The sequence below is a fragment of the Mixophyes fleayi genome, chromosome 1 (assembly GCF_038048845.1).
Source record: "Mixophyes fleayi isolate aMixFle1 chromosome 1, aMixFle1.hap1, whole genome shotgun sequence".
In the NCBI taxonomy this organism is placed as follows: Eukaryota; Metazoa; Chordata; class Amphibia; order Anura; family Limnodynastidae; genus Mixophyes; species Mixophyes fleayi.
The window spans coordinates 166,511,965-166,539,859 of record NC_134402.1 but is presented as its reverse complement, the minus strand read 5'-3'; the positions used below and the strand labels follow the sequence as shown (position 1 = coordinate 166,539,859).

The 27,895-nt window shown below is 42.0% G+C and overlaps 2 protein-coding genes across 6 annotated transcripts in view; one reads left to right on the top strand and one right to left on the bottom strand.

Annotated features, from left to right (window-relative positions):
- The window catches only part of HELQ (helicase, POLQ like), a 44,524-nt gene extending 23,632 nt beyond the window's left edge, over window positions 1-20,892 (bottom strand). For 2 of the 5 annotated variants that reach the window (XR_012689717.1, XM_075203308.1), the window contains exons 1-5: window positions 20,740-20,869; window positions 19,585-20,123; window positions 16,253-16,940; window positions 14,594-14,772; window positions 7,122-7,322 (exon numbers count right to left, since the gene is read on the bottom strand). Coding sequence is in view for 4 of the 5 variants with exons in the window: in XM_075203308.1 (XP_075059409.1) it covers window positions 7,122-7,322; window positions 14,594-14,772; window positions 16,253-16,940; window positions 19,585-19,779 (1,263 nt within the window). In the remaining variant the exon portion in view is untranslated. The other 3 variants (XM_075203324.1, XM_075203315.1, XM_075203331.1) reach the window with 3 other exon arrangements.
- Window positions 20,893-21,140: 248 nt separating this feature from the next.
- On the top strand, window positions 21,141-27,469 carry MRPS18C (mitochondrial ribosomal protein S18C). Its single transcript, XM_075203348.1, has 6 exons — window positions 21,141-21,302; window positions 23,454-23,500; window positions 23,798-23,881; window positions 24,676-24,733; window positions 27,209-27,268; window positions 27,357-27,469. The coding sequence occupies exons 1-6, from the start codon at window positions 21,164-21,166 to the stop codon at window positions 27,419-27,421; spliced, it is 453 nt and encodes a 150-aa protein (XP_075059449.1). The 5' UTR covers window positions 21,141-21,163; the 3' UTR covers window positions 27,422-27,469.
- Window positions 27,470-27,895: the final 426 nt, after the last annotated feature.

The following is a 27,895-nucleotide window of genomic DNA, read 5'->3' as shown; positions in this document are numbered from 1 at the left end:
CTGCAGGTACCTCAGTTTTGTCTAACCAAGCGTATGAGGAAAAGGCCAACAGGGCAAAAATATAACTGTAAAACAGAACTATATACAGACCAAAAGAGGTTGCGCAGTGTCCCCCAATGGAGTCAGAGAAATGGATTTTACGGTGAGTAAAAATCTTATTTTCTCTTTCCTACCATTGGGGGACACTGCAAAACATTGGGGACATACCAAAGCTTCCTCTAAGGGAGGGATTGCTCTGGAACGTCTGCACGCAATACTCTGCGGCCAAAGCATGCATCCACAGATGCGAAGCCCTGTAACTTATAAAATATTGCAAAGGTGTGGGCCGACGACCACGGCACTGCTTTGCACAACTGTTCCGCTGAAGCACCATGACTGGCTGCCCAAGAAGCGCTGACAGCCCTGGTAAAATGAGCTCTCAAAGTCACCAGGACAGGCCAAGAGGCCCGGCCATAAGTCAAACGAATGGTGGAAGTAATCCAGCAGGCAAGAGACTGTTTGGAAGCTGGCTAACCACGTTTATGCGCATCATAAAGAACAAATAGATCCTTACTCTTCCAGATACAGCCAGTGCTGTTAACATAACATTGAAGAGCACGGACCACATTCTGCGAATGTAACAAGTCGTCCGAAGAAGAATGGGAAGCAGGGAAAAGCAGGGACCAGAATTTCTTGATTTAAGTGGAATTTGGACACTACATTTGGAACAAATGAAGGCTTGGTACGAAGCACCGCTCTATCTTCATGGAAAATCAGGAATGGAGGATTGCAGCAGAACGCCCCTAATTCCTAAGCATTAGCCAAAAGGAACACTGTCTTCAAAGTAAGATGTCATATATCAACTGAATCCAGAGGTTCAAATATAGCCCGGGTAAGAGCATTGAGTACCAAATTGAGGTCCCAAGGCTTCACAGGATGAAGGAAGGGGGGCTGCACATGGAGAACCCCATGAAGGAAGGTCTGAACATCCCTACAGGCTGCTAGCTTGAGATGAAAATACATGGAGAGCGCCGAGACCTGAATCCTAAGGGACCCAAGGCGGAGCCCCTTATCCTATCAGTTGAGGAAGGCTAAACCTAGATGTATGGAAACTGTGGGCCTCACACCAAAGAATGTATGCCTTCCAAACTCGATGATATATGCAGGGCCCTCTTAAGAACCTCTTGGGCCCCCGGGCACAGCAGTGCACCGGGGCCCCTATATATACAAAAATAAAAAAATAATGATTATATATATGGGCCCTACAGCCCAGGGGAGCCCGTCGGAGGCAGGAAAAATAAAACCCTGAAAAAAAGAAAATACTTACCGTGCTGTCAGCTGGCGATCCGGCTCCCTCCCTGGTCTACTCCTCCGTAGCGCTCCGCAATGGATGTCGGGCGGGCGTGCACTGCCAGCGCGACGGAGGAGGAGACCAGGGAGGGAGCCGGATCGCCAGCTGACAGCACGGTAAGTATTTTCTTCTTTTTTTCAGGGTTTTCTTTTTTTTCCTGCCTCCGGAGGGCCCCCCTGGGCTGCAGGGCCCCCGGGCACCTGCCCAGCGTGCCCAATGGGAAAGACGGCCCTGGATATATGGCTGAGGAAGAAATCTTTCTGGCCATAATTAGGGTACCAATTACCTCACACGAGAACCCCTTGGCCCTAAGAATTAGGGTTTCAACAGCCACACCGTCAAAGCTAGACGGTCCAAAGAGTGGCAAAGAAGAGTACCTTGAGCTAGAAGATCTGGCCGCATTGGTAGCTGGAAAGGAGGTGCTGCTGCCAGTCCCAGAATGTCCGAAAACCATGCCCTGAAAAGCCAATGAGAGGCTACCAGGATTGCAGGAACCCGCTCTCTTTTTAACTTTTTTATCACCCGCAGGAGTGTGGGTTTTGGAGGGAACAGGTACACCAGACAGAAGCACCATGGAAATGTCATGGTGTCAATGAATGTCGCCCGAGGGTCTCGAGACTTTGAGCAGTATAGAGGAACTTGATAGTTTAGCTTGGATGCCATGAGATCGATCTCCTGTCTGCCCCAGCGTTCCACTAGGAGAGCAAAGACGTGCCTGTTGAGAGACCATTTGCCTGGGTGAAATTTCTGTCGGCTGAGGATGTCGGCCTCCCAATTTTCCACGCCGGGAATGTAAATTCCCAATATTTTGGGAACATGATGCTCTGCCCATACCATGACCCTGGCTGTCTCCCGCATGGCTCCTACACTGCGTGTACTGCCTTGGTGATTTATGTAAGCCACCGCTGTGGCATTGTCGGACTGAATCTGCAGAGGTTTTCCTGACAGAAAACTCTGTGCCTGAGTCAACATCCTGTAGACTGCTCTGAGTTCCAGGATGTTGATCGGGAGTGTGGCTTCTTTTGGGGACAGACCCTGGAATCTCAGGGGCCCTGTTACTCCGCCCCAACCTGACAGACTTGCGTCTGTTGTAACGAAGATCCATGAGCAGGTTCGAACAGACTGTTCTTTTCCAGATTCTGCCTGGATAACCACCACGCCAGAGAGAGGCGAGTGGGTCTCGACATGCAGATGATCTGCCTGTCTAAATTTACCTGAGAACCTGACCACTTTTGAATAATCTCCCTCTGAAGAGGGTGTGAATGGAATTCCGCAAACGGCACTGCTTCGAACACTAATACCATCGTTCCTAGGAGCGTCCTGCAACTGAGAAGAGACCTTTTTCCGTGCCAGAAGAGACTTTGTTTTGTGGCAGAGTGAGAGGACTTTAACCCAGAGAGTATATCTACTGGAGGACAATGTGTTGAATATGAGACCCAAAAACCGCATCTGTTGCACTGCATGAGAGATGATTTGGGTAAGTTCAGAACCCAGCCGTGTGCTGCCAGAAGCTGAATAGTGATCTGGATGTGATGTGTTAAAGAGTGATGCAGACGAAGCTTTCAGAAGAAGGTCGTCTAGATAAGGAATTATCGTGACACCCCTCTGTTGCAGATGCCCTGCCATGATCGCCATGAAGTTAGTGAACACTCGGTCGCTAGCCCGAAAGGTAGGGCCCCGAACTGAAAATGGAAGCTCCCCAAAGCGGAAAAGACACTGATGTCTCCTTCATATTGGAACATGCAGGTAGGCATCCTTGATGTCTATGGAGACTAGGAACTCTCCCTGCTCCATTCCAGCTATAACAGTCCGAAGGTACTCCATCCAAAATCTTTGAAGTTTTACCGGCTTGTTTAAAGACTGCAGATTTAAAATGGTACGGAATGTTCAGTCCAGCTTTGGCACGAGGAATAGGTTGGAGTAAAACCCCTGACCTCTTTCCCGCTGGGGGACGTGGATGATAACCTCGGCTGCCACTAGTCTCTGAATGAATTCTTGAAGTGCTATGCACTTGAGGGGACAAAGGGGAAGGGCTGTGGTGAAGAACTTGTGCATTGGAAATTGGACTAGGTCTATGAAAAACCCCCGGGACACAAGTCCTCGTATTCAAACATCAGTGGTGGATGCCCACCAATGGCTCTGGAAGCGAAGACGATGCGCCCCACCCACAGATTCCCCTGAAAGAAGTCATTCAGGCTGCGCGCTTATAACCCGGTCTCGAGGTTCCTTGTCTAGCAGCACCCCTAGCTCTGCTATATGCTCCTCTGGGGGCAAAGGACTGACCTCTCGGCGAGAACCCTCGGCCGTGGGCAAAGAAACAAAAGGATCAAAACCGTGCCTGTCGTGGTTTATTGGGGCCGATAGAAACGGAGGTGCCTTTACCTCCAGTGGCCACCTGGATAACCTTCTCTAACTCTAACCCATACAGAGCAACGCCATCAAAAGGCAAGCTAGTGCTCTCTTTGAATCAGCATCTGCTTTCCAAGAGCGCAACCATAAGGTACTACGGGCTGCAATAATGAGGGCCGAAGCTCTGGAATTAGCAGACAAAGCATCCATGGCTGCGTGGCCTACATAATCTGACATCTCCTGGATATGTTCAGCTAAAGTGAGAAGTTCAGAGGAATGTTATCTTGTATTCCCCTAACTAATAATTCAGACAACTGCTAAATAGCCTTGTTAGCCCAAGCAAAGGCCATATTGGGTCTAAACAGACTGCCTGCCGCCACATAAGAAATGTGACCTAGCCCTCCGCTCAGCTTATCAGTGGGATCCCTGAGAGATATCTTCTCTTGTGTGGGAATAGCGGAAGACAAGAGGAAGAGGAAGACAAGCTAGCCACTGGAGTGTCTACCTTAGGTAAGGCTTACCATTTTCCTGAGTCCTCTGCCGAGAGAGGATAAAGAGACTTAAACCTGCATGGCATCATAAATTGTTTGTTTGGCTTTAGCCAAGTATCAGACTGTGGAAAGGAGGCTAACTGAGACTTTGTCTTTTTAAATAAAGAGAACCCTCAAGGAGCCATATGTTCAGGTTCAGCAAAGCCTAAGGTATGTCTAATGCCTAAAATGAGGCTATCCACATCATGGGCAGATGCAGAATCCCCGGAACTAAGAGTATCTTCTTTCAGTAGATCAAAATCCAATTCTCCTTCCTCTGCTGAGGAATGGTCTTAATCCTGATCTCGGTCCTGACCCGGAAATAATTCTTTTGCCCCTGTAAGAAATTGTACGTAAGCGCTCTGCTTCCTGAGCAGATTCCGCCTGTGAGGATTTGCCTGCGACAGCCTGACTGTGTGTAGAAATGTGAGAAACTGAAGCTTCACGTACCTCTGTAGACCGTAAAATCACCTTAGTGAGCTCAGCCATTGCTGTTGTTAGGGATCTAGCCCAGAGTGGTTCTTCCACAGCTGCAGACGTCTGAGCTGGGGTGTGTCGCTTTTGGATCTCAGCGTCACAAACTGCACAAAGAGGGTCCTGTATAGGCTGTCCAACAGATAATTCACAATTACATTTGGCACAAGTATAATACAGCGCAGCTGTACTAGAAGGTCCCTTGTTCTTGGATGTACCCTTTGCAAACATATTAAAAACTGTAAATGATTATAGATAATATCTATATGTCTGAGTACTAGCAATATGATGGCAGTACAATAGGAATTTATCAAGTCTCTATACCAGGTAGTCCTATAATTAACACCAACCCCCAGACACTGAGTATAATAGTTCTGGATGTGTAAAACACAATAAACAAACTCACAATCATTTAAATGGAGAGGTATATAAAACGATACGACAATACCAGCTGAGGAGAGGCAGAGCAGGGAAACAGCATGCACTCGATGTGTCTCCATGTCCCAAATGGCCACCATCCGCGCCAGGAAATGCATAGGAGGTGGATTGGAAGTACCTCCCTCGAATCCTCCCCTAATATGGCCGCCTCTGCCGATCAGACCATCTAATAATATGGCTGTCACTGGTGAAAGATGCCCAGGCTGTGTGTGCGTATATAAAGCAACCACTTCGCCTCTTAAAGATCGCGTTGTTGGTCCGTCCCCCCGTCCAATAGGCGGGGAGGAAAGGCTGCTACGGCTTCACTCCTGCCCGCTTAATAGCTGTGGCCGCGGCCGTTTTCGTCCGGTCTAAGACCTATCTGTGGCCAGCCTAATGACAAAATAAACTGTCTATCCTGGCCTTAATGCTCGTCTCAAGGGGAGGACTGCCGGCCTAAGTACAAGGTAAGTGAGACCAAGCTGTTTCTTACCATCGCAGGGAACCAGAGTGAAAAAAGCTGCACTTTATTCACTCCTCTGGGTCTTAGGATCAATCCTCACGGTGCACCTTAAGAAAATAAAAATAAAAATAAATGATAGTCTAAAAACTAACTTAAGTATAGGTAGGGCCCATACTTATGTGACCTCCTAGGCACATAGAAAAAACTGAGGTATCTGCAGGAGAGGGGAAGCATAGTAAGGGAGGAGTGTGTAGATTAAAACAAGCCTAAGTGCCTAAACTTCTAGTTTCATCTACTATACCCCAATGTCTCGGAGTGTCCCCCAAAGGTAGGAAAGAGAAATTATATTTGTTAATAAATATTGTCTGTTAAATTAATTCTATGGTTTTTATTTGAATTCAGCCATTCAAAATATTAAATATTTTTTATCACACTTAGTGCTGCTCTTGTTGTATACTTCTCTAAGTCACATTCCCATCTGGTACATTATTGCTGGAAATGGACAAGGAGAGCAACTGCATGAGGGCACTTTCCAAACGGTTTAATGGGCTTTCACCTTTTGTCATAAGATTGGGTTAAGGTTACGGTCTCCTGGGGCTAGATAGCTGCACTTCACACACTTCAGCCAGATAAATCACACCAGTCCAGTGTTTTGGTTTAGCTAGCCTCAGCTAGATTTATTCTCCAGGCATAAATATAAATAAACAGAAACAAAAGTCCTAGCCTGTCTGGCTTGTAACTTAACACACAGGAACACCCTCTCTTATGTGAAAGACCTTGTGTCCCACACACACATACGAAATACAGAATTTTACTGGTCACCATTTGCAGTGTCTTTCAGGAGGCTTCCAACCTCCTCCCCAGGTCTAAGAGACGGAGTTGCTTTGCAGCCTTTTACCAGCCCCACACAGGTGCAACTCCTGATTACCAGCTGAGTGAACTACAACAAACTCTGGTAAACTGGAAGACCTGGAATGGGCCTTATGAATGAAGCCCACCCTTCTCTCTCCATTTATACCCATGAGACCCTTATACCAGCTATTCCTGTAGCTGAACTCTCTCTTTGGGTAGCTCCTTCCCACACACAAACAATCTCCCTGGTGTTTAAAAGCTACATACAAGATAGAAAACCTGGGACAAATACCTCTGTCATTCACCACTTGCCCAGTGCTTCTGTCGCACTATGCATGTGCTAAGCAGACAAAAAAAAAAAGGTGCATAATTAAATATTGAGTGTGCGCATATTCTGCAGCTACTTAAATGGACCTTATAGTATTATTGAACAAATAATGTGTCATCCATACAGTTGTTTGTAAACGTATTTTCAAAAGTTTAGGGACACCATTATTATTATTGATATCAATCTGACTTTTCATTCTTCATTCCCTTGGTTAACCCTGTTTATAATACAGCAAAAGACAGGCTAGTAAAAAAGTCACTAAATGCGTATCTAACTTGTACGGTACCATCCTAACCTGAACTGTTAAATTGCATTATACTAAAAATATATACACACAAAGAGTCTGATCGAACATGTAAGAATTTAACTTAATATTACCTCATCAACAACAACAAGGCCTAGATCACTAGTTCGCCCAGTTTCAATCAGTGAGTTAACAAGACTGTGACCTTTTTCAATGGTTGCAATATAGAGAGATCTTTTTGTTCTCCTTTTGATTGGAGGAAATCTGCCTTTGCTGCCAGCATACTCCTCTATCAAAAATTCCAACTCAACTCCAAAACTGGACAGGCCACGCACCTGGAAAAAAGTGTATATATTCCATTAAATACCCAATGACGTTGTGTGGTAGAGTTTACTGGGCATTGTATGCAAGTTAACCTTACTGAAACACCTTAACAGTAGAAGTAGGACATTGAATGTATATGCTTAGTGTGGTGGGGGGGTTGTAATCACTGACAAACTGGAGACTTGTATTGAAATCTCTGCATTCAAATCATCCTAAGAGAACACACTTTACTATAAAACTTCCATACTGTGACATTCAGAAATGGTCCTCACCATTTAAAAACATCTTCACTATTTTATTACATCTGTGAACGTATGGTTTGCCTGATGCAAGTATGGCTTTAATCAGCCTGCGAATTTCTGAAAAATTAAAATTTCAAAGATATATAATCAAATAAAAAGCATCGCTAAATGACTAGTATACAATGCAGAACCTCATTATGATGTCTAGATTACAATGTAGAGTTCCTCTCTAATTTCCAGAATGAAGTGCATACCCCCACACATGTCAACTATATAGCTCACAGCCCCCGTTTTTAAAGTGCAATATACAGTGAATAGCCCACTCGTTGATGTTCAATATGCAATGTATACCACCCATTTTGATGTTAACAGCCAAACTGTGATTACCAACCTGCCTTGCAGATTCCCTTCCGATGTACACTATACAATACACAGTTCCTTCAGTGCTTTATTACTTACCACCAAAAACTCTCCAATGCCGATTTGTCACAGCTAGCAATTAAATAGGGTTGTGGCTATATTCTGTTTGATGACCTCCAGCAGCCAACAGAAGTCCATTAAAGTTCAGTGGACTCAAAGTGGCTGTTGAAGTCAATGGATAAAATTGAGAATTATAATCACCGTTAATTTCCTTTCCTGGACATACTCCATGGCAGCCCTTACAATGGGTTAATAACCTTATCAACTTAGTGTGGACAGGAAGAAATTTCCCCCACCTGGACCCTATATAAGGCAGCTCCTCCTATTCCTCAGTGTCTTTTGTAACTTCCCAAGCCGTCTTACAACATAACTATTAGAACAAGGGTGAGAAAACATAGGGCTGCCATGGAGTATGTCAAGGAAAGGGAATTAATGGTGAGTAGAATTCTCAATTTTCCTTTCCCAACTCCATGGCAGCCCTTACAATGGGATATACCAAAGCAGTACAATAGTCGGGAGAGCAATAAAAAACCAACACCTTAATACAGTCAAACAAAAATTTATTTATACCGTTTTCTGGAAAAATTCTCACAAACGAGGTCTTCTTAGAGGTTGAAACATCAAGCAGATAATGCTTAAAAAAGGTGTGCATCGACAACCATCCGGCTGCCTTACAAATGTCGGTCGCTGATGCCTAGATTCTATGTGCCCAGGAGGTCGCTACCGCCCTAGTTGAATGCGCCTTCAATATCTTAGGTGCTTCACGCCCTTTCCCCCTGTAGCCCTGTGCAATCACTTCTCTAATCCACTTCGCCAGTGTAGGTTTGGATGGGGCATGTCCTTTGCGAGGACATTCGGGAAGTACAAATAGATGCTTTGTCTTCCTAAGATTTTTTCGTCTTGACAATGTAAGTAGATATAGCTCTCACCACATCTAGAGTATGGAGTCGCCTCTCCTCACTATTAGTGGGATGAGGGTAGAGATGGTACTACTAATTATTGATTGATGTGGAAGGAGGAGACAACCTTGGGTAGATACTCCGGATTCGTCCTCAAAATCACTTTATCTTCATAAATGTTTATGAAGAGTTCTTCACACCATAATCCATGTATGTTCCCTATACGACGAGCCGAGGTGATTGCCACTAGAAAGAGCACTTTCAGAGTGAGCCGTTTCCTGCAATGGTTCAAAGGGGTCAGTGGTTAAGGCGTCCAGGGCAAAATTAAGGTCCCAAGAATGGTTTCACTCTTGGTCGTAACCTCTTCAGTGCTTGAAAGAATGGGAAGACGAGATCCTGAGAAGACAGTTTGGTATCAAGAAGGATGTTAAGAGCAGATATTTGCACCTTTAATGTGGATGGTACTAGTCCTTTAACGAAACCATCTTTAAGGAATTCTAACACATCTGAAACACTGACGGACATGGGATCCTTCGCCATGTTCCCGGCCCAACAAATGAATTTTCTCCAAATTCTGTAATAAATTATAGAGGAATTATTTTTCCTTGCCTGAATCAGAATGTCTATTACCTCGTCTGAAATACCTTTGGATCTCAATAGTCGCCGCTCAGTCTCCACGCCATCAAACCAAGGGAGTCTGGATTTGGATGCAGCGCTGGACCATGATGTAGGAGATCTGCTCTGACCAGCAACGGCCATGGATGCTCCAACAGGAAATCCTCCGTGCTACCAAGAACCAAGGGTGACGCGGCCACACCGGGAGGACTGCTATCACCTCACCTTTTCCTTCCTTATTTTTCTGAGTACCTGAGGGATAACTGGAAAGGGAGGAAACTGCTTGAAATTCCACTGCATTGACTATCCCTAAGGCCCTGTTGTCTCTGTGACGGAAGTAGAAGGGGGTACCTTGGAATTGTTCCCTGTGGCCATCAGATCTATTTCTGGTGTTCTAAACCTGTGTCGTATAAGCCGAAAGATCTCTTTGTGCAACTCCCATTCTCCTGGATGGACTTGTTGTCTGCTTATAGTCTGCCACCACGTTGTCTTTGACTGCCACTTGAAGGGCTGTGTGACGAAATGAGTGTGATAACCCTGTGAGCATTCGGTTTCTCATTTCTCACATAATGTGGATTATAGCAAGTACTTTTTATAGCCCATGCTTTTGTTCCCCAGCTCACCAGACTACAACTGCATTGTCCAACATGTGGCTAAGGGGACATTGTAGTTCAGTGTACATATGTATATTGTATATTGATGACTTGCAGTAAGATTGCTATTCATTGTCTTTAAAATGAAGCCAGGGGGATTATGGGTAGGGATAAATTTGTAAGATGCTGGAGTGGGAAAACTAATTAGTGTCCATTGTTCTCACCAGGCTAGTCCAGACAGGCCATCTAACAGGGGAGGTTTTGTGGAAGGGCAGCTCATCTTCACTCCCCTCTCCAACCCCCCCTAGTCCAGCACTGACCAATAGTTAAGGAGAGTAGACCCAGGGGTTTGCAGAGGGAGGGGAAAGACTGTGGAAATTAGACCCGAGATATAAGGAGTCACTCCAAGGGGGAAGGGTGGTCATTCTGGGATTTCATTCAGGAAGACTGCAAGATCTAGCTTTTGAGTTGTCGTTCTCTAACTAGAGTCTATATATGCAGCTGAGAGAGATCCATGGGTCGTGAAGTCTGGCCAGCCAGGTGACTATTGCTCCTTAAGCTATTGGGGTGACGGACAGATGATGTGGTAATCCTGCATGGCATTTATTTACTGTGTGTACATAATATTCTAGCGTTGTTTTGTATGACAATAAATATACTGTTGTATTTTTATAACTGCATTTGCCTGAGTGACCAAACGAATCCTAGAAGGTACTGGGTAGACTTCCCTGGCATAGGAAGGCACCCGTGGGTAGCCAGCCAGCGTGAAGTGGGTAGCATTGGGCCAGATAAACCCGGTATCTTCACAGGCTGAGAGAGATTTCAGGTTCCTCTCTGCCGATGCCATCACTGTGGTTATTTCGGCCAGCATTCCTCTGCTCTTGGTACCAACCTGTTTGTTTATAAAGGCTACTACAGTCCTGTTGTCGGAGAATACTCGCAGATGTTTGGCTCATAGATAGGACTGGAAATATTGGACTGCATGCCAGACCGCTTTCATCTCCAAGATGTTCCCTTGGAGAAGTCTCTCTTCGTCTTGCCAAGTGCCCTGCGTGACCATACCTTGCATGTGAGCACCCCAGCCTATAGAACTGGCGTCTGTGGTAAGAACACACTAGTCTGGTATCGAGAGGGACTCCCCTTGCTTTCTCAAGGTTCTGAGCTGCCACCAATCCAGGGACTGTCTTGCCGACCCTGAGAGGTTGATTTTGGAATCTAGAGACCCCGCTGTATGATCCCATTCTGCAAAGAGGCTTGATTGAAGATCTCTCATATTCCACCTTGCCCATGGAATCATTCCTATTGCTGAGGAAAATATTCCTAGGTGAAGACATGTTCTTGCTGAGATTCGATGATGAAGCTGGACTTGATGCGCCAGGGACTGGATTTTGTCCAACCTTTCCTGAGAGAGACATACCTTGTCTGTTCTTGTATTTATTTGCACTCCTCGAAACACTAGCTATTGCGAGGGTAACAGGTGGCTTTTTTCTACATTAATTAACCAACCGTGCTGTTGTAGGAACTGGGTTACCTGGGATGTAACCCGTAGGGCCGCTTCCTCTGATTTTGCCGAAATCAGGATATGGTCCAGATACAGCCAGAAAGCTACTCCTCTCTCCCTGAGTGCTGCTATGAGAACTATAAAGGACTTTGATAAATGTTCTTGGAGACTTAGAAAGGCCAAACGGATGGCAAGTAAATTGTAAGTGGCGTCCTTGCATGCAGAACCTCAGGAATTGCTGGTGATGAATCGTGATATGAAAATATGCATCCTTTAAATCTATCGCCTTAAGAAACTTTTCTGTTTCTACTGCCTTGAGAATTGAGTTGATACGACTCCATTCAACAGTGTTTTGCTTGCACATAGCAATTGAGGGCCCGTTAATCTAGTACCGTTCTTAAGGCACCTGATGCTTTCTGAACAAGGAAGAGCTTGGAATAGAACCCCATGCTTTCCTGATTTGTCGGCACCGCCACAATAGCCTCTGTTTCCACCGGGCCTTTTAGGCTTTCCTCCAATGCTTGCTGTTCTAAGATGGACGTGGGACTTCTTGACTGAACAAATCTGTTTCCTTTTGCCCAGGTATGAAATTCTATGGCATATTCCCTGGTGACTATTCTCCTGGACCCATTTGTCTTGTGTGGTCTGATTCCAAATTTCGGCAAAGCGTGATTTCCTGCCGCCCACTGGAGATAGTGGATCCTGGATTTGCAGACAGTCATTGGGTTCTTTGCTGTCCTTGTTTCCACGTCTTTGACCTGAAGGGCCGAAAGGACTGTCTTGCCATAATGTCTTGGTGTCTGGAGTACTGTCTCCCAGGCCTATGGGCACGGGCTTCTTTAAACTGTTGCCTTGGAGAATAAGTGAGGAACTGTCTACCCCTTCTGTCTTGTGGTAGACGATTAGCACTACTACTTTCTAGCCTCTGCATCAGATTATCCAGTTTCTCCCCAACCAAGAAACTACCTTCATATGGAAGTGTTGTCAGACAGCTTTTGGATTGGTGGTCTGCCGACCATGGACGTAGCCAAAGCGCCCTTCTCGCTACAACTGCCAAGGCCATGCTATTGGAAGAGAACACAATCGCATCCAACGAGGCTTCACACAAGTAACCAATGCTTTTCTGCATAACTTCTAAGGATTTTAGAAGGTAAACTCTATTTATTCTATCTTCAATATCTGTATGCAGCATGCTGGCCCACAACCTAAGGGCTCTAGCTACTGAAGCCATGGCTATCCCAGACTTCAGGGTGATACCCGAGAAGATGTGTAATTAACTGAAAAAATTCTTCATCCTCCTATCCATGGCGTCTTTCAATGGTCCCCCATCATCCCATGGGAAAGTGGCCCTTGAGGATAAACCGGCTATGGCTGAATCCAATTTAAGTACCAAACACCATCTCAGCATATCTTCATCCTGGAAAGGGTACATGCGGTTCAGTCTTCCCATGTCAGGACGACTTTTATCTAAGGCTTGCCACTCCTTAGAGATCAGGGGCTAGATTTACTAAACTGCGGGTTTGAAAAAGTGGAGATATTGCTTATAGCAACCAATCAGATTCTAGCTGTCATTTGGTAGAATGTACTATATAAATGATAACTAGAATCTGATTGGTTGCTATAGGCAACATCTCCACTTTTTGAAACCCGCCGTTTAGTAAATATACCCCAAAGTCCTTTATCAACTTATGGGTATGGAACACTCTAGATTTCACTTTGTGTTCTGAAAACAGTGCATCCTGTGGTTTGACTGGAACTGTCGATTCCTCAATGCCTAGAAATTTAATATGCTTGAGTAGAACGGTATCCAAATTAAACATTCTTTGATCCTCTATCACCTCAACCTCACTATCTGACTCGGAATCCTACTCCTGAAGGGAACTAAATATTTCAGAGGATGGCCCTGGCCTCACATCTTCCATCTCTTCTGCTATTGGAGTCCTGTCCCTCTTTGCCCCCTGCTGTGGGGCCTTAAAATCCTGCAAGGCCATCACCATCCATGAAAAGAACTGTTTGAATTGTTCAGGGGGACCAGGCTCTTCTATTGTTTCAGGGTACGGCACACATAACGGATCAATGCAATTTCTCGGCAATCGGCCATCACATGCTGCACACACCCGATTCTTAACTTTACATTTCCTTTTTCCCTGCACAAGCTCCACAAAGTTACTGTAAACAATAGAAAAAAGGTACTAAATAAGCTGTTCTAAAGTACAAAAACACCAACTTCTAAGGGCTTACCTTGGGGTGTCCTTCAGCTTTTTTGGGACGGGCTCCTGGTCCATAGTGCACTGTATCTAGATAGCTGCTAGGTCCTGCAGCATACATCCACCTATAACCAACAATGAGCCTCATACAATGGGCGTCAGTTGCTTAAGAAAGGTGCCTGCCCTGACATCATCAAAGTGTGTGCACAGCAGGGGTAACGATTTCCACCTGTTTTCCTCCTGACAGGTGATCTGGTAAACAGAAGTCAGCGCTGGCCAGCGATCAGTGCTGCGAGCGCGTCCTCCGTACACACCATAGGCATTACCTTAGACTCCAAACAGCCCATGCTGAAGGGAACAGACCAGTCCTGTACAGCACCACTGAACTGCACACAGCCAGCCTGAGGAAAGCGCAAAAACCTCAGGTAAGCCCTCTAGAATAAAATAACAAACCAAAACAAAAAATGCTACTCTGCTCTACCCTGTCATACACACGCTGAGACAGGAAGAAAAAGAAACTGAGGAATAGGTGGATCTGCCTTATCCAAGTGGGGCAAATTTTTCCCTGTCTACACTAAGCTGATCAGGGTAATAACCCATTGTAAGGGCTGCCATGGAGTTGGGAAAGGAAAACACAGCTAATTATAACCCTGTTTTCTTTCTTTCACAAGATCAGAGCAAATATACATAAAAAAATAGTACCACTATGTTGAAACTAAAAGTGTGCGTAGGGACAGAATAAGAAAAAGCAGTGCTTTAACTTTTTGGAGGAGTTGACCGGATATGGCTGCTGCACATAACCCACCTTTTCCTGTACGATGGCTACATAGGGTAAGATCATTAGCACATCCTTCTTTCTGCACAGAAGTTCCTGAAGCATTACAATTTCTGCCACAAGGGTTTTCCCACCACTCGTTGGTAGTGAATAAATTAAATTCTTTCTCTGTTTTAGGGATTCCAAGGTTAAGCATGTATGCTGCCAATCTAAAAATATAAACAAAGCATTGAAAGCATTTTATTTACATTTGCTAGGAAATAAGTGCAAGTTATTGTCTTCTGATATTAGCTGTTTATTTACAGTCCTTCAACTGGAAGTCTGGAGTGCCTAGGAAAAAAACCTCACAATCAAATAGCAACCTAGCCAAATAGAAAGCAACTAGGAAGACCACTTTGGATGACAACTAGATTATGGTGCAAAGGGGACACATCTCATACTTTAAAAAATTGAAGCAGAACAAATATATGAAAGTTAATCATAACACCAGATATAAACTAGAGATGAGCGGGCTCAGATTCCGCTAATCCGAGCCCACCCGAACAGTGCGGATCCGAACGGGATCCGAGCACTGTTCGGATATTTCTGGCGGGCAAAAAAATGACAACGAGGCTCTGTCATCCAAGCCTCGCGTCGAATCTCGCGAGGGGTGGGAGGGAGGGCCCAGAACAATTCCATCTTGTACCTCTTTTTTTGCCATTATGTGCTCAAGCTACCTCGGTGCAACCTTTTGGCTTAAAAACAATATTGTGAGGTGTTCAGAATAGACTGGAAATTAGTGGAAATGATTGTTATTGAATGTTATTGAGATTAATAATAGCGTAGGAGTGAAAAAAAAACCCACAAAACTGTTTTTTAGCACTTTTTATGTTTTTTTCAAAATAAATCCGAATCCAAAACCTTAAATCCGAACCAAAACCTTTCGTCAGGTGTTTTGCGAAACAAATCCGAACCCAAAACCTCAAGCAAATCCGAATCCAAAACACAAAACACGAGACACCAAAAGTGGCCGGTGCACATCCCTAATATAAACCAAACAAACCATGCTCTTATGGGCACTTTAAGCACTCAAATCTTTAAAAGCCACCTTGCCCTCAGAGCAGGAATATCACTATGCTTAATGAAAATACGGTACCTTAAGAAATTCACCAGTTTTGTGGACCTCTATTCACAGGGACTGATGTCACCAGAAGAGTCAAAAAGGCAAGGCCAAGGATAAATAAAATGTTCTTACTCTGCCAGGCAGCTGAGGTTCACAAATCAAAAATAACAGCCAAATGATTGATAACACATGTCCCACATACCCATGCTAATCTCCCACTAAATAATACCAGAGAATATGCCCTATTGAGGAGTCACTTTTATTATTTTCTTAGTGTCCCATCTCCTACTGGCATGCCAATGTCCACCAATGTAGACATAAAAACATTAAATTACATAATGATTGATCACAGAGAGAGAGTAATGTCACTAGGGAGGAATGTATATGGAATGTGCAATTTTCCATCAGAAAAACTATATCAAACTTTCTGAAACCATTCTAGCATGTTGATGCTTGGTTATCTAACTATCACTAGTATGTGATGCAAATTACAAATTGAAACAATGCAGTGGTCAAAAATATAGACATTACATTGATCGGTAATCTTCTTGCAATAACACTTGTAAAAGAAAGAAAAATATAATTACCATAAAGCTTTTTAATTCCTTTATACTGTTCAATAAAATCACCAACTTTGCTTGGTAAACCATAAAAAGGACCCAAGTCAACTTCAGATGATGTTTCCACTGTCTTTTTGGCAACATCAAGTTCCACTAAAAGAATAGTTTCCTGGATTTGCTTAGACCTGGAGACTTGGGGCGTATGAACTTTAGCATTCCCAGCCAAGGTGTTTTTGAGACTGTCCCGTAAACTTTTCCTTTTTCCCTCCTTGTGGTTTAAATAATAAGCTTTGGATGAGTCTGCAACACCTACTTGATCAGTGTGACACAAGTCATGTGTTCCATCAATATGCAAGTCACCTTTGTAAGTGGACTTAGGTACTGTAGTTATTGCAGCATCTTCACAAAAAGGAATCTGTGAACATGGAAGATCATCAAAAAAACCCTCACTTAGATCTTTTGATTCATTGTTACCCCTTGGATGAATTGTAGTGTTCTTCAACTGGTGTGGTAGTTCCTGTTTTCCAATGGTGGATTTAGTTATTTTAATTTGTGTCACGCCCTGATTAGGCGTTTCCAGTTCTTGTCTTGGAGTAATAATAGGCAAACTGTTAGCATTCTCCCGCTCCTCCAAGTCATCCATCTGCGCTAGCAAAGATGGGTCCTCAGCAAAGCTGTCATATTCTCCAAACAGGTCATCGTCACTGCCATAATCCTAAAGAGAAACAGAACAGTTACTTAACATTTGAGAGGATTTTAATTTAATTTAAAAAATAATTTTCAAAACACATTAGGCTTACATATATGGATAGGAAATAGTTGATCAACAGAATATGCACTATTAAACTATATTGACAATGTCAACTTGTCGACAGCAAATTATTGTGCCAAATACCCCTCACTTAAAACCACATATCATTTATTGTTAGCAAATGTGCATTAACCAACAGCTGCACTGGTCTGTGCTTTCAGCTGGTAGTACAAAGAGTGTAACTACAAACTGTACTTAAAAGGGGATGCCCATGCAACAAAATAAATTGTATTTGAAGAGATAAAAACATAACCCTGTATGGCAGGCCTGTCCAACCTGTGGCCCTCCAGATGTTGTGAAACTACACGTCCCAGCATGCCCTTCCAGATATCAACAGGTTGTCTACTGGCAACACCTGGAGGGCCGCAGGTTGGACAGGCCTGCTGTATGGCATTTGGGGTTTCATCTACAATTTACTCAGTTCAATCTCCTTTGCAGTTCTACCAAAAAACATCTGTCTCTTTGAGCAGACTGAATTAAAAAGTCTGGATATAGCACTCTGATGCAATTGCTTTTCCGCAAGACAGAGTCTACATGAATTCTATGATGTACTGCAGTATCTGGGATATATGCGACAGTGCATGTTTTAATGCAGGGGGACACCCCTCATAGTGTAAGTGTATTCCGCAGCTCTAACAGGACACTCCATCTCCTCTTATCCATGAGATAGGAAATACAGACATACATCACTTGAACTCCACTTTCCAACCATTTTAAAGACAATATACCACTGCCTTCTCCACACTTACCACTGGTCCCTGCACTGTAGCTGATTGATAGAACCACAATACAGAAATGGAAGTTGTTCAATTAATAAGTTCACAACAGGTGCTAGAAGGGGAGGGATTATCTAAAAACGAGACATACACAGAAAATGACCCTAGCACATCGCTGCGATCCAGTAAAATAGCTGCTATTCTATTTGTACATAAATGCAGAAGTCTCAGTTACACACATTTGAAAATATATAAGCCACCCGTCACGTCAAGGCGCTTCTGCTAATAGAGTGGATCTGACTCTAAACACACATACATGCATTTTTAAATTGATAGATATCTTACCTGGATGTATCCTAGAAGCCATGGCAATAAAAGGACCACTACTCCCTGTTAGCTACTGATCCCATACAAGCCACACAAACAATAATGCGCAAATAGAAATTGCTCAATCAATTTATAAGTTCACAGCAGGTGGTAGCTCATACTTGCCTACTTTCCTGGAATTGGCACATTTTGGAAAGCAGGCCCTTATCTCAGATCCAGCCTACTTCCTAGTGAAGTCGGCGGGGCAGCCCCAATGATGCATTATGCCAGAAATCATGGCATTGTGGCCCTTACCATGTGGTGTGATGATGCGATTGCGGAATTTTGCCACAGAGGACAGGGCCAAAATGATGTGATTTGCAGCACCCCCCTGCTGCACCTTGACCTCAATGCTCCTCTCTCTTCTCTTGGCAAGTATATGAAAGTGGCGACTGAACAATATATTTGCCACGATTCTACTAGCTTTTGCACAGTCATTAGGATAAATAGTGTGTTGGAGCATCTAGCTCTGCATTGACAGATCTACCAACCATAGCAAAGGTGTAACCCAGCTAACAAGAGAAAATTAAAGTGAACTATGGAGTTCCATAAATAATGCTTTGCACATTAAATTCCTCCTTTAACCCCTAACAGGAAGCAGATAAAAAAAGGTAAATCTGTTCCAGGTTGCTTTCTGTTTAGGTTTAAATTGAGAAAATGGAGGAAGTACAGAACACTACTCTATATAAAATACCAAAAAATTACTCATGATGTAGTTTCTTGAAAAAACTTAAAATTTCCAAAGAAGGAGCTAGAATACAAAATCTACATAAAACACGTTTCAACTTGCGTTGACTTATAAAAGGACTACTGCACTCACATCCCAGTTACAAAAAAATACTCACAAACTTTATTACATAACACCACCAATTTAAACACTTGAAATTGGCTGTAACCAACTTCTGTATTACAATAATGTCATATTTAAACACAGCTGCAATTTACCATACCGGGGCTGCTCTGGGAGCTCCAGGCGAAATTCCCCTCTCCTCCATAAGCTGTTTTTACTATTTACCAGCAGCCTGATGGTGAATGGAGGAAGTGCTATGTGCACTGCACTTCCATGGGGGAGGGATCCAGCAAAGCCGGAGAGGCTTCAACTGGGTCCCATTGAAAATGATAGGCATCGTCATCCTGAGATGGCATTACCTTGCTACGAAAAGCTAAGCTTTTCAAAGCTTAATAAATTGGAAACTTTGCAGACCCTATATTGATATATGGGATCTATGTTAAGAAACATTAAATTGGTTATGGAAGAATAAATCTATGACTTCTACTGCATTGAACCCTTCATATATTATGCATTGACCATTTTATGGAGAAAACTGCTTTAATAGACCCCTTGATATTTTAGGGGGAAATGTCCAATGGGTGCAGTTGTAGTTTTCAGCAGAAAATGACTGTTTTCAAAACGTTTAAATGATTGCAAGTTTAGGTTTAAGGCTCTTTTTAGGTCTGCATCCTACCTGTTTACTTGAAACCATAGTATCTTCCTCTTTCAGACAATGATCCATAATGCAGGCGTTAGAAGTTATCTGCATGTCCACTCTACTACTTGGCTTCTTCTTATCTGGAGTGAGGAGACTATGTCCTGAAGAAAGACTCCTTTTCCGGATTGGTGCCCGTCTCTGAACCCTGAGTCCACCAGCTTCCATCATCATATTGTGAATATGGCCATAAAAACTATTTTCTGACAGCAATTCTCAAACATAAGATCCCTATGTAAAATTAGTCTTGACAACCTTTGCATCTTGCCATTAGGTTTCAGTCATATCTTTATAGATTCATGGATGACAAGATCTGTTTGATATCCATGTGATGTTTGGAATCAGCTGGGAATTCATATGTAATTTCATGAAAAAAGTATCCATTAGAAATCAGGATAGTTTCCTCTTGTTGGTCAGAAGCACATGCACAGTGAAGGCTGTACTTTATCATTATTATGCAACTTATTCATTCCATGCAGACTTGTATTTCTTACATGAATCACAGGTTTCATACATAACTAAGGAGGGAAAAACAAGAGAAGACATATTAACAAAGCACTTCATAACAGGTCTTTGTAGGTCACAGTAACAGCAATACTAAAATATCCAAACCCTGTACTTTTGTAACAATATTCTAACATCTAGTGAGCAAAAGGGTGAAGCTAATAAATACTTTCTGTACTATCAAAGGGGAGAATAAAGTCATCTGACACTGGCATTAACTTTTCTTCTGGAAGTATAATGACTCTCACGTTTCTGTTCCAAGGAACTATGGCTGCATATTCTTGCTTTAGTTTTGTAATATTTACAATCATATATTTACCAACACATTTTTCATTACACACAGTACTTTGCAATAAAAACATATTGGAAATAAACAAACTTCACAGCGTGCAAACACAACATTAGAGTTGTTTGGGACACTTTCCTGCTTACAGAAATATTACATTGCTAGTAGAAACCTATACATGGAGCGTTGAGCAGCTTCAATCCACATTTTATATCAACTATCATATATGTCAACCATAGGAATCAACGTGAAGCTGGGACGTAAATAACGAAACCACCAGGATTTAAGCAAGTAAATGTTTCTTACACGTATTCCCTAATATCAGCTTATGTATCCATAATCACCGTCAATTGTAGTCGCCAACTAAATGGTCTTCCAGCTATAATTCTTTGTCAGTGCCTGCGATGTTTCTATCATTAAATGACATCAATGTTTACATAATTATGTATTACGCAAAAGAATATTTCAGCCGCAACTTACAGTTCTGCGCATGCGCACTAATACATTCACAAAGGACGCGCGGCGATGACGTAACTGAATAGTGGGCTGACATTTTTCATCCGGGTAAAAAACAATATTAAATACAATAGTACTCATTAAAATAAATAAACACAAAAATGTTTCATTTAATAAAACATGTGTACTTCTATGTGCTATATTCTCTCATTTGTTTCCAGTTTCTGTTCGTGAGGCTCTTCCGGAGTGCGGAACTGTAATGCAGTGTACAGTGTTGTGAGCCGGGCGGGTGCAGTGACAGGAAATACCTTGATGGTTTTTCCTATCAGTTTGCAGGTCACAGGACGAATTGTGTGCTGTAGGATGCTCGTTGTTAGGTTACTGTGGGGTGCTGTGGGGAGGCGGCATCTCCCCTCTGCACTTGCAAACTCATCTGCCATGTACAGCACAGGTGAGACCTCCTATTCTCTGACACATCTACATTTGTCATTAGATGATGTTCCACACAAGACTATACTATTACATGTTATTCAGCTGGGCATCAAACAACTGGTAGCCAACCACATAATGGTAACAGCAGCACAGATTAATTCAGTAGATAAGTGGTGATCTACTGGCAGATAACCTAGTGAAAACCAGCCCAATGTGTGGCTTCCCAGATGTTTTTAAACTACAAGCCCCAGCATGCTTTTTAGTAGATAGCCAGACGTTAGCTTGCAAGGTTAGCTGGGACTTATAGTTTCACAACACCTGGAGAGACACAGGTTAGCCTGACCTAGTGGGATGTGTGGAAATGAATGGAGGCAAGTTGGAAACCAGACATTGAGAGTTCAGTCGTGGAAACAGTAGGTTTATCAAACAACAGAAAGTTATTAGACACTCTCAAACCTGTGTCGGAAGACTGTATTGTCAAATACTTTATTAAATATAACTTCCTAACTTTACTTTGTTTTGCTATGGCTTATGAAGCTGCCTTTCTATAATATAAGAAAACAAAAGAACCAAGTGTTTTTATTACCTAAACCTTAAGAAAAAAAACTGCATTTTTTGTTTTAGGCCTATAATTTTGCTAGGACCTAGTGATGCCATTAAGACTCTGCATGACCTATAATCTTGAAGTGTGGTGAATTTAATTTCCATTCATCCCAAAAATAGCTGCTTGCACTGTGTTGCTGACAGGTACTCCTGGATGGACAACTGCCGATTACACAAAGGTCATATGCTAGGATGGTGTAAAATCAATAATTGAGCCTTACATTACATACATGCTAGTTTTGAAATGTATTTAACACATGTAAAAATGCCTTTCCTGTTAGGTAAAATTTTCATTGAAACTGTATAAGGTTATAAGATGATTACTTGGTTAACTTTTGTCTGGCCATAACCTATGTACATGGGAGTACCCTCCTCTTTTATGGATTCCTCCCCTGGGAGTGGGTAAAGAGATTTAAATCTACCCTTTCTATCTGAAACTGCTTATGTGGCTTCTGCCAAGGCATAGAAGGACAGTGTGTCAAGAAGCAGCTTTGGATCCTGTTAGCCGTGCACAGAGTAAAAATGGCTGCCTCCGTAAAGAAAGTCCACCAAGGATGGTGAGGGAGGAGGGGTCCCGCCCCCACGACAGCCTTCATCATGGCCGCCGCCCCATGCGCAGCCAAACAGTGTACCTATCATGTAGTTTTCAGCTGCTGCTCTGTTGTGCTGCAGATTAGGTGCCCAGTGTAGACTGCAGCGCTGGGCAGCATGTTGGAGAGCAAACACTTGCCCGCTCCGCACCGCAGCTTATCTGCTCGTTGTCAAGGGGGAGTGCCGGAAAGTGAATCAGGATGGGAGGAGAGGCTGGACAACTTCACTCCCGTCCGATCAGTAATTTTACTTGATCTCATCTGACAAATACTTATGTGGTGATTCATTGGGTTTCACCAAACCGTGTCGAGTACGAACATTAGGGCGTATATTTACTAAACTGCGGGTTTAAAAAAGTGGAGCTGTTGCCTATAGCAACCAATCAGATTCAAGCTTTTATTTGTTTAGTGCATTCTATTAAACGACAGCTAGAATCTGATTGGTTGCTATAGGCATCGTCTCCACTTTTTCAAACCCACAGTTTAGTAAATATGCCCATAGGAGAAACTTGTAAAACAAAAGAGCAACTAATCAACCACAAGTGAGGTTTCGCATATTTATAATTGAAAGGAGCATGTACAGTTTCATCCGCTGCTTCACTGACCGCTGTAACTGTGGAGTGAGTTTGTGAGATGCAATTTAGCACACCATTTCTAAATATTAAGCAGAACATACTTTTAAGAAATGCACTTTGTATGTCATTGAAAAAAAAAAAAAAGCAAAACATAAAAACACAAGTCCCCCCCCCTTTTTTTTTTTCTTCTAACTGCACTCACATTTACTCACTTGTGCAGAAATAACTGTAAGCACAAAATGTAGCTTTTTGGGTTTTCTGTTATGTCATTGTAAAATTGTTGAACACGATCTCACATCTAGAATGCATACCTACATCACCATAGACAAACTTGTAAGGATTTTACAAAAAAAAAGTTGCAAGAATTTACCTTTTGTATATATGCTGTTTTTCTTTCCTTAGTAAATACACACAGCAACAAAGCAGCTGAAGATGTAGATGGAAATATGGTAAGAATAAATATCAGGCCTTTTATAGTTTTAGAAATGGATATTTGAATATGTGGACCAAAACAAAATATTGAGGCTTTCCTAGTAACCTTGGCTTGAACGGAAGAGCTGGTTCCTTCCTCTGAATATTTTCAAACATTAAGTTTGTTCTCTTTATGGTAATCCATGACGAATTACCTGACATAGCAGTTGGCCCTGATTTTTTTTTTAACAGAAATAACTTCTAAGTGATCTAGAACAGAACTTTTGTGTATTGCCTATCACCTGATGGTTTATTTGCCTCTTTCAAAACTGTAGCCACTGGAAATAGAAAATCCTTTTCAAGAACCTCCAAAAAAGTGCATCTTGTGTGGCATACCAGTAGATTATAAGAACACACAGGTATGTATTTACAAGTTTGAATAGTGTACTCAATATGATATGATTTTAACAGATCTCTTCAGCATAATCCCAAACTATTAGGGCTAGTGCCATGTTAGTATCTTAACAGAGGAGGTTTGAAGTTCCCAATTATCTTAAAACATTCACAGCTCATTAATGCCTAATGTGAATGAGCCATTAAGACTATAATGGTGATAGTGCTGTGTGATGCAACATACAACTAACTATACAGCATCCATCACTTTAGTTTTGTAACAGCTGCCCCCTATGGAATCGGCTACACTTGTCGCAGTCTCCTCCAGGATAAGACGCAAGATGCTTCACCTTTTACCAACTGTTGGAGGATGATATAACAGGACAAATATAAATAACTGATGATGAAATGCGACCAATTGCACACCACTATCTCCAGAGTTGCATAGCCCTTTGTTCTCTTCCCAATGTGTAACGCGTTACAAGAGATTTTATGTAAAGTGGGGGCAGAGAATTTGTCACACTTAATATTTTGACAGAGTAACAATAAATTCTAGAAAAATCAAATTTCAAAATTTAGTGAGTGTCTACATTTAGCAATAAATGAAGCTACATACCCTTTTGTATAAGCTGTGATGAAGTGGTTGAAAAGTTTCATATTGCAATATATAGGCTATAATATATACAATAAATTGATTCATTACAACCAATATCCTATCTGCTTGAATATGAAAACTTTATCATAGGTTCTCTAGCAAGACAATCTTTATGTAACTGTCTAAGGTTAGAATTGCAATAACAATTGTCTTGGTTTCCAATAGCTGCTGTCTCAGTTTGTTTCACCTCACACCGGTCGCATTTATGGAAGACATATAACAGGTATTATGAATGCAAATTATCCTAGGTGTTTTGTAGGGACATTATTTCCATTGCTTAATAAGAAGAGCAACAGTTAAGTTTGAAATATGGTTTCAAAGACAAGTAAACATAAAAATGTTACTTTAGTTAATTTAATCTTCACCCATTTTCTAATAAACATATCCCTGATCTGTGGCTATACAAGGCATCACTATGTATGACTCCCCTTTTGTGCCCATAACAGCCTGAATTAATGGTGACCTGTATTAAACAAGGGGCTGAACATATTTCTTGGAGATTCTGGTCCATGTTGACAAGATAGCATTACACAATGGCTTCATGTTTGTCAGTTGCAGATTCATGCTGCAAATTTCCCATTTCACCACATCCCAAAGGTGCTCTATTGAATTAAGGTCTGGTGACTGTGTTGGCCATTGGGGTAAACTGAACTTATTGTCATGGTCCTAGAGAGGACATGTGCTTATGTGACATTGCACGTCCTCCTGTTGAAAGTAGCCATTAGAAGATGGGTAAACTATGGCCATAAGGGGATGCACATGGTCAGAAACAATACTCAGGTAGGCTGTGTCTATATGCTCAATTGGTATTAAGGGGCCAATTTGAAAGAAAACTTTCCCTACACTGTTACACCACCAGCAGCCTGTACAGTTGACCCAGGGCAGTTCTGACCCTAGCATCTGCATGTAATAGCAGAAATTGAGATTTGTCAGACCAGACTGTTTTGGTGAGCCTGTGCCCACCGTAGCATCAATTTCTTGTTCTTAGAAGACAGGAGTGGAACCCTGTGTGATCTTTTGCTGCTGTAGACCGTTCACTTTAAAGATCAACATGCTGTGCATTCAGAGATCCATTTCTGTATACTACTGTTAGTAACTCAAATAACCATGAGTTACGTTGACTTCCTGTCAGCTTGAACTAGTCTATTCATTCTACCCTAATCTCTATCTTTAAGGTGGTTTTGCCCACAGCACTGCCGCTCGCTGGATGTTTTTTTGTTTAGCACTCCATTCTCTATAAACTGTAAAGAATGGTGTATGTATGAAAATCCCAGAAGTTCAGCCGTATCTGAGAGATTTAAACCACCTGGTCTACCACCTACAATATTCCATGGTCAAAGTCCCTTAGATCAGATTACTTCTTTGGTCTGAAAAACAACCTCTTGACCATGTCTGCATGCTGCTTTTAGGTAGTCTTGAGTTGCTGCCACATGATTGACCAATTAGATATTTGCATTAACGAGCAAGTGTACATAATAATGTAGTCACTAACTGTATATTTCTTCCCTTATGCTAGTACAGAAGTATAGGTTTTTGAAAGCATCCAGTACATCATTTGCTACAATTTGACAATTCTCGAAGGCAGGGGGTGTGTGTGGAGAAGAAAAAGTTAAGGACAATGTGAATAGTCTGCAAAAAGTTGTCTTTTTATCATTATTTGCTACAGTGTAGGATAGTATTCAAGGTGTTCCCACGCCTGCAAGCCTGTATTTTGTGGATGCTGCTTTAAGCTTAGTGAATATGATGTAAATTGGTAATCCTGTATTATTACCATTTATTTATATAGCACCACTAATTCCGCAGCGCTGTACAGAGAACTCACTCACATCAGTCCCTGCCCCATTGGGACTTAGTCTAAATTTTCTAACACTCAAACAGACACACACAGACTAGGGTCAATTTGTTAGCAGCCAATTAACCTACCAGTATGTTTTTGGAGTGTGGGAGGAAACCCACACAAACATGGGGAGAACATACAAACTCCCACATTTCCATTGCTTTTAATGGTTGGTAAAGATTCCTTTTTGAAAAAATAAAAAATAGAACATTTTAACATTAAGAAATTATTTTGTTATCCGCTGTTCAGTGCTTTCCTAGGAATGAGGCCTGGTTTGCTTATATGGTAAATGCATCGTTACTCCCTTGTAAAAGGACTCTGCTTTCAACATACTACAGGAATTTGACAATACATATTAGCTTTATTAATATAAATAGTTTATTAGATGTGGCCAGTACGTCTGGTACATTAATGAATATAAATCTCCTTTTAAAAATAACACTAGCAATATAATATATTATAATGCCAGCGCTTGACCTGGCAAGCACTCTTTTGGGAGGGTGATTGGCAACCCCCTCCATTTGTAAACATTGCTGAATTATAATCAAAGTAGTACATTACACGGAGCTGTTGGCCTACACAATTTATGCTAACTATGCATTTTGGTTTATATTTGAAACTATATTAAGTGTCGTATGCATTCCTATAATGAGGGAACCCTCGTAAGTGTAATGTGATTCTAAAAATAAAGAGAACATAATGGCCTTGTATAGAAATGGACAGGCATCCTAGATACTGCATCTTTCAGATGGAGAGGGAACACTTTTCCAAATGTTTTCTTATTTAAAGGAAATGAAAAGTCTTTGTACAAATCTATAGTCTGACCTAGAAATAATTGTTGTTGTTTTTTCCGCCTCACAGGGTTATGTGGCCTGAAACAAAGAGCAATCGCAAAAGCCATTAAAAGAGCCCATATTATGGGTAAGATTCTCCCATTTACTAAAGTATAAATAGCAATATAAAAATTAGTATAAACACATTTATTTCTATTTATTTTTTTTCTTTATAGGATTTATGCCTGTCACATACAAGGACCCTGCATTTATCAAAGACCCCAAGATTTGTGATATCTGAAATATTAAATATTTTTACCTTGTTAATAAAATATTGTTTTGCCAGAAATCTTTGCATAGGTATTGGAATATTTGTAACCTAAACTTTTTTTTTTCTGAAGCTAAAGGAGAACACAGATGACCTTAATGTGAGCTAAGCTGCAATGCTAGGAGAGGCCTAACTGTAGACATGATCAGTTAACATACAGCAAACCCACGGTAAACATGCTAAGACGTATACACAGCACATCCGTAAAGAAATCTACCAAATTGCCTGGGCACGATACCATCACGGGGATCCAAGACAGCAACCAATGCTACTGCCCACTTCTTGTTCACTGTCTGTTTCACCATCTGTGGCTTCAAATGTAAATTAAAAGTGCCTTGCCCTCGTTCCTAGGAACGAGCACAGCAATTAACCAATCCTGTTGCTGTAAAATCCAACCATAATCTACTATGAAATGCTTAATTCCTTTAGAACAAAAGTTCACATATT

Bases quoted from the DNA above. Each gene is read 5' to 3' on its own strand.
- MRPS18C (XM_075203348.1), top strand. From the start codon at position 21,164: ATGGTTTTTCCTATCAGTTTGCAGGTCACAGGACGAATTGTGTGCTGT. The intron at 23,882-24,675 runs GTATGTATTTAC...GGTTTCCAATAG, and splicing joins TAGATTATAAGAACACACAG to CTGCTGTCTCAGTTTGTTTC. The intron at 27,269-27,356 runs GTAAGATTCTCC...TTTTCTTTATAG, and splicing joins TAAAAGAGCCCATATTATGG to GATTTATGCCTGTCACATAC.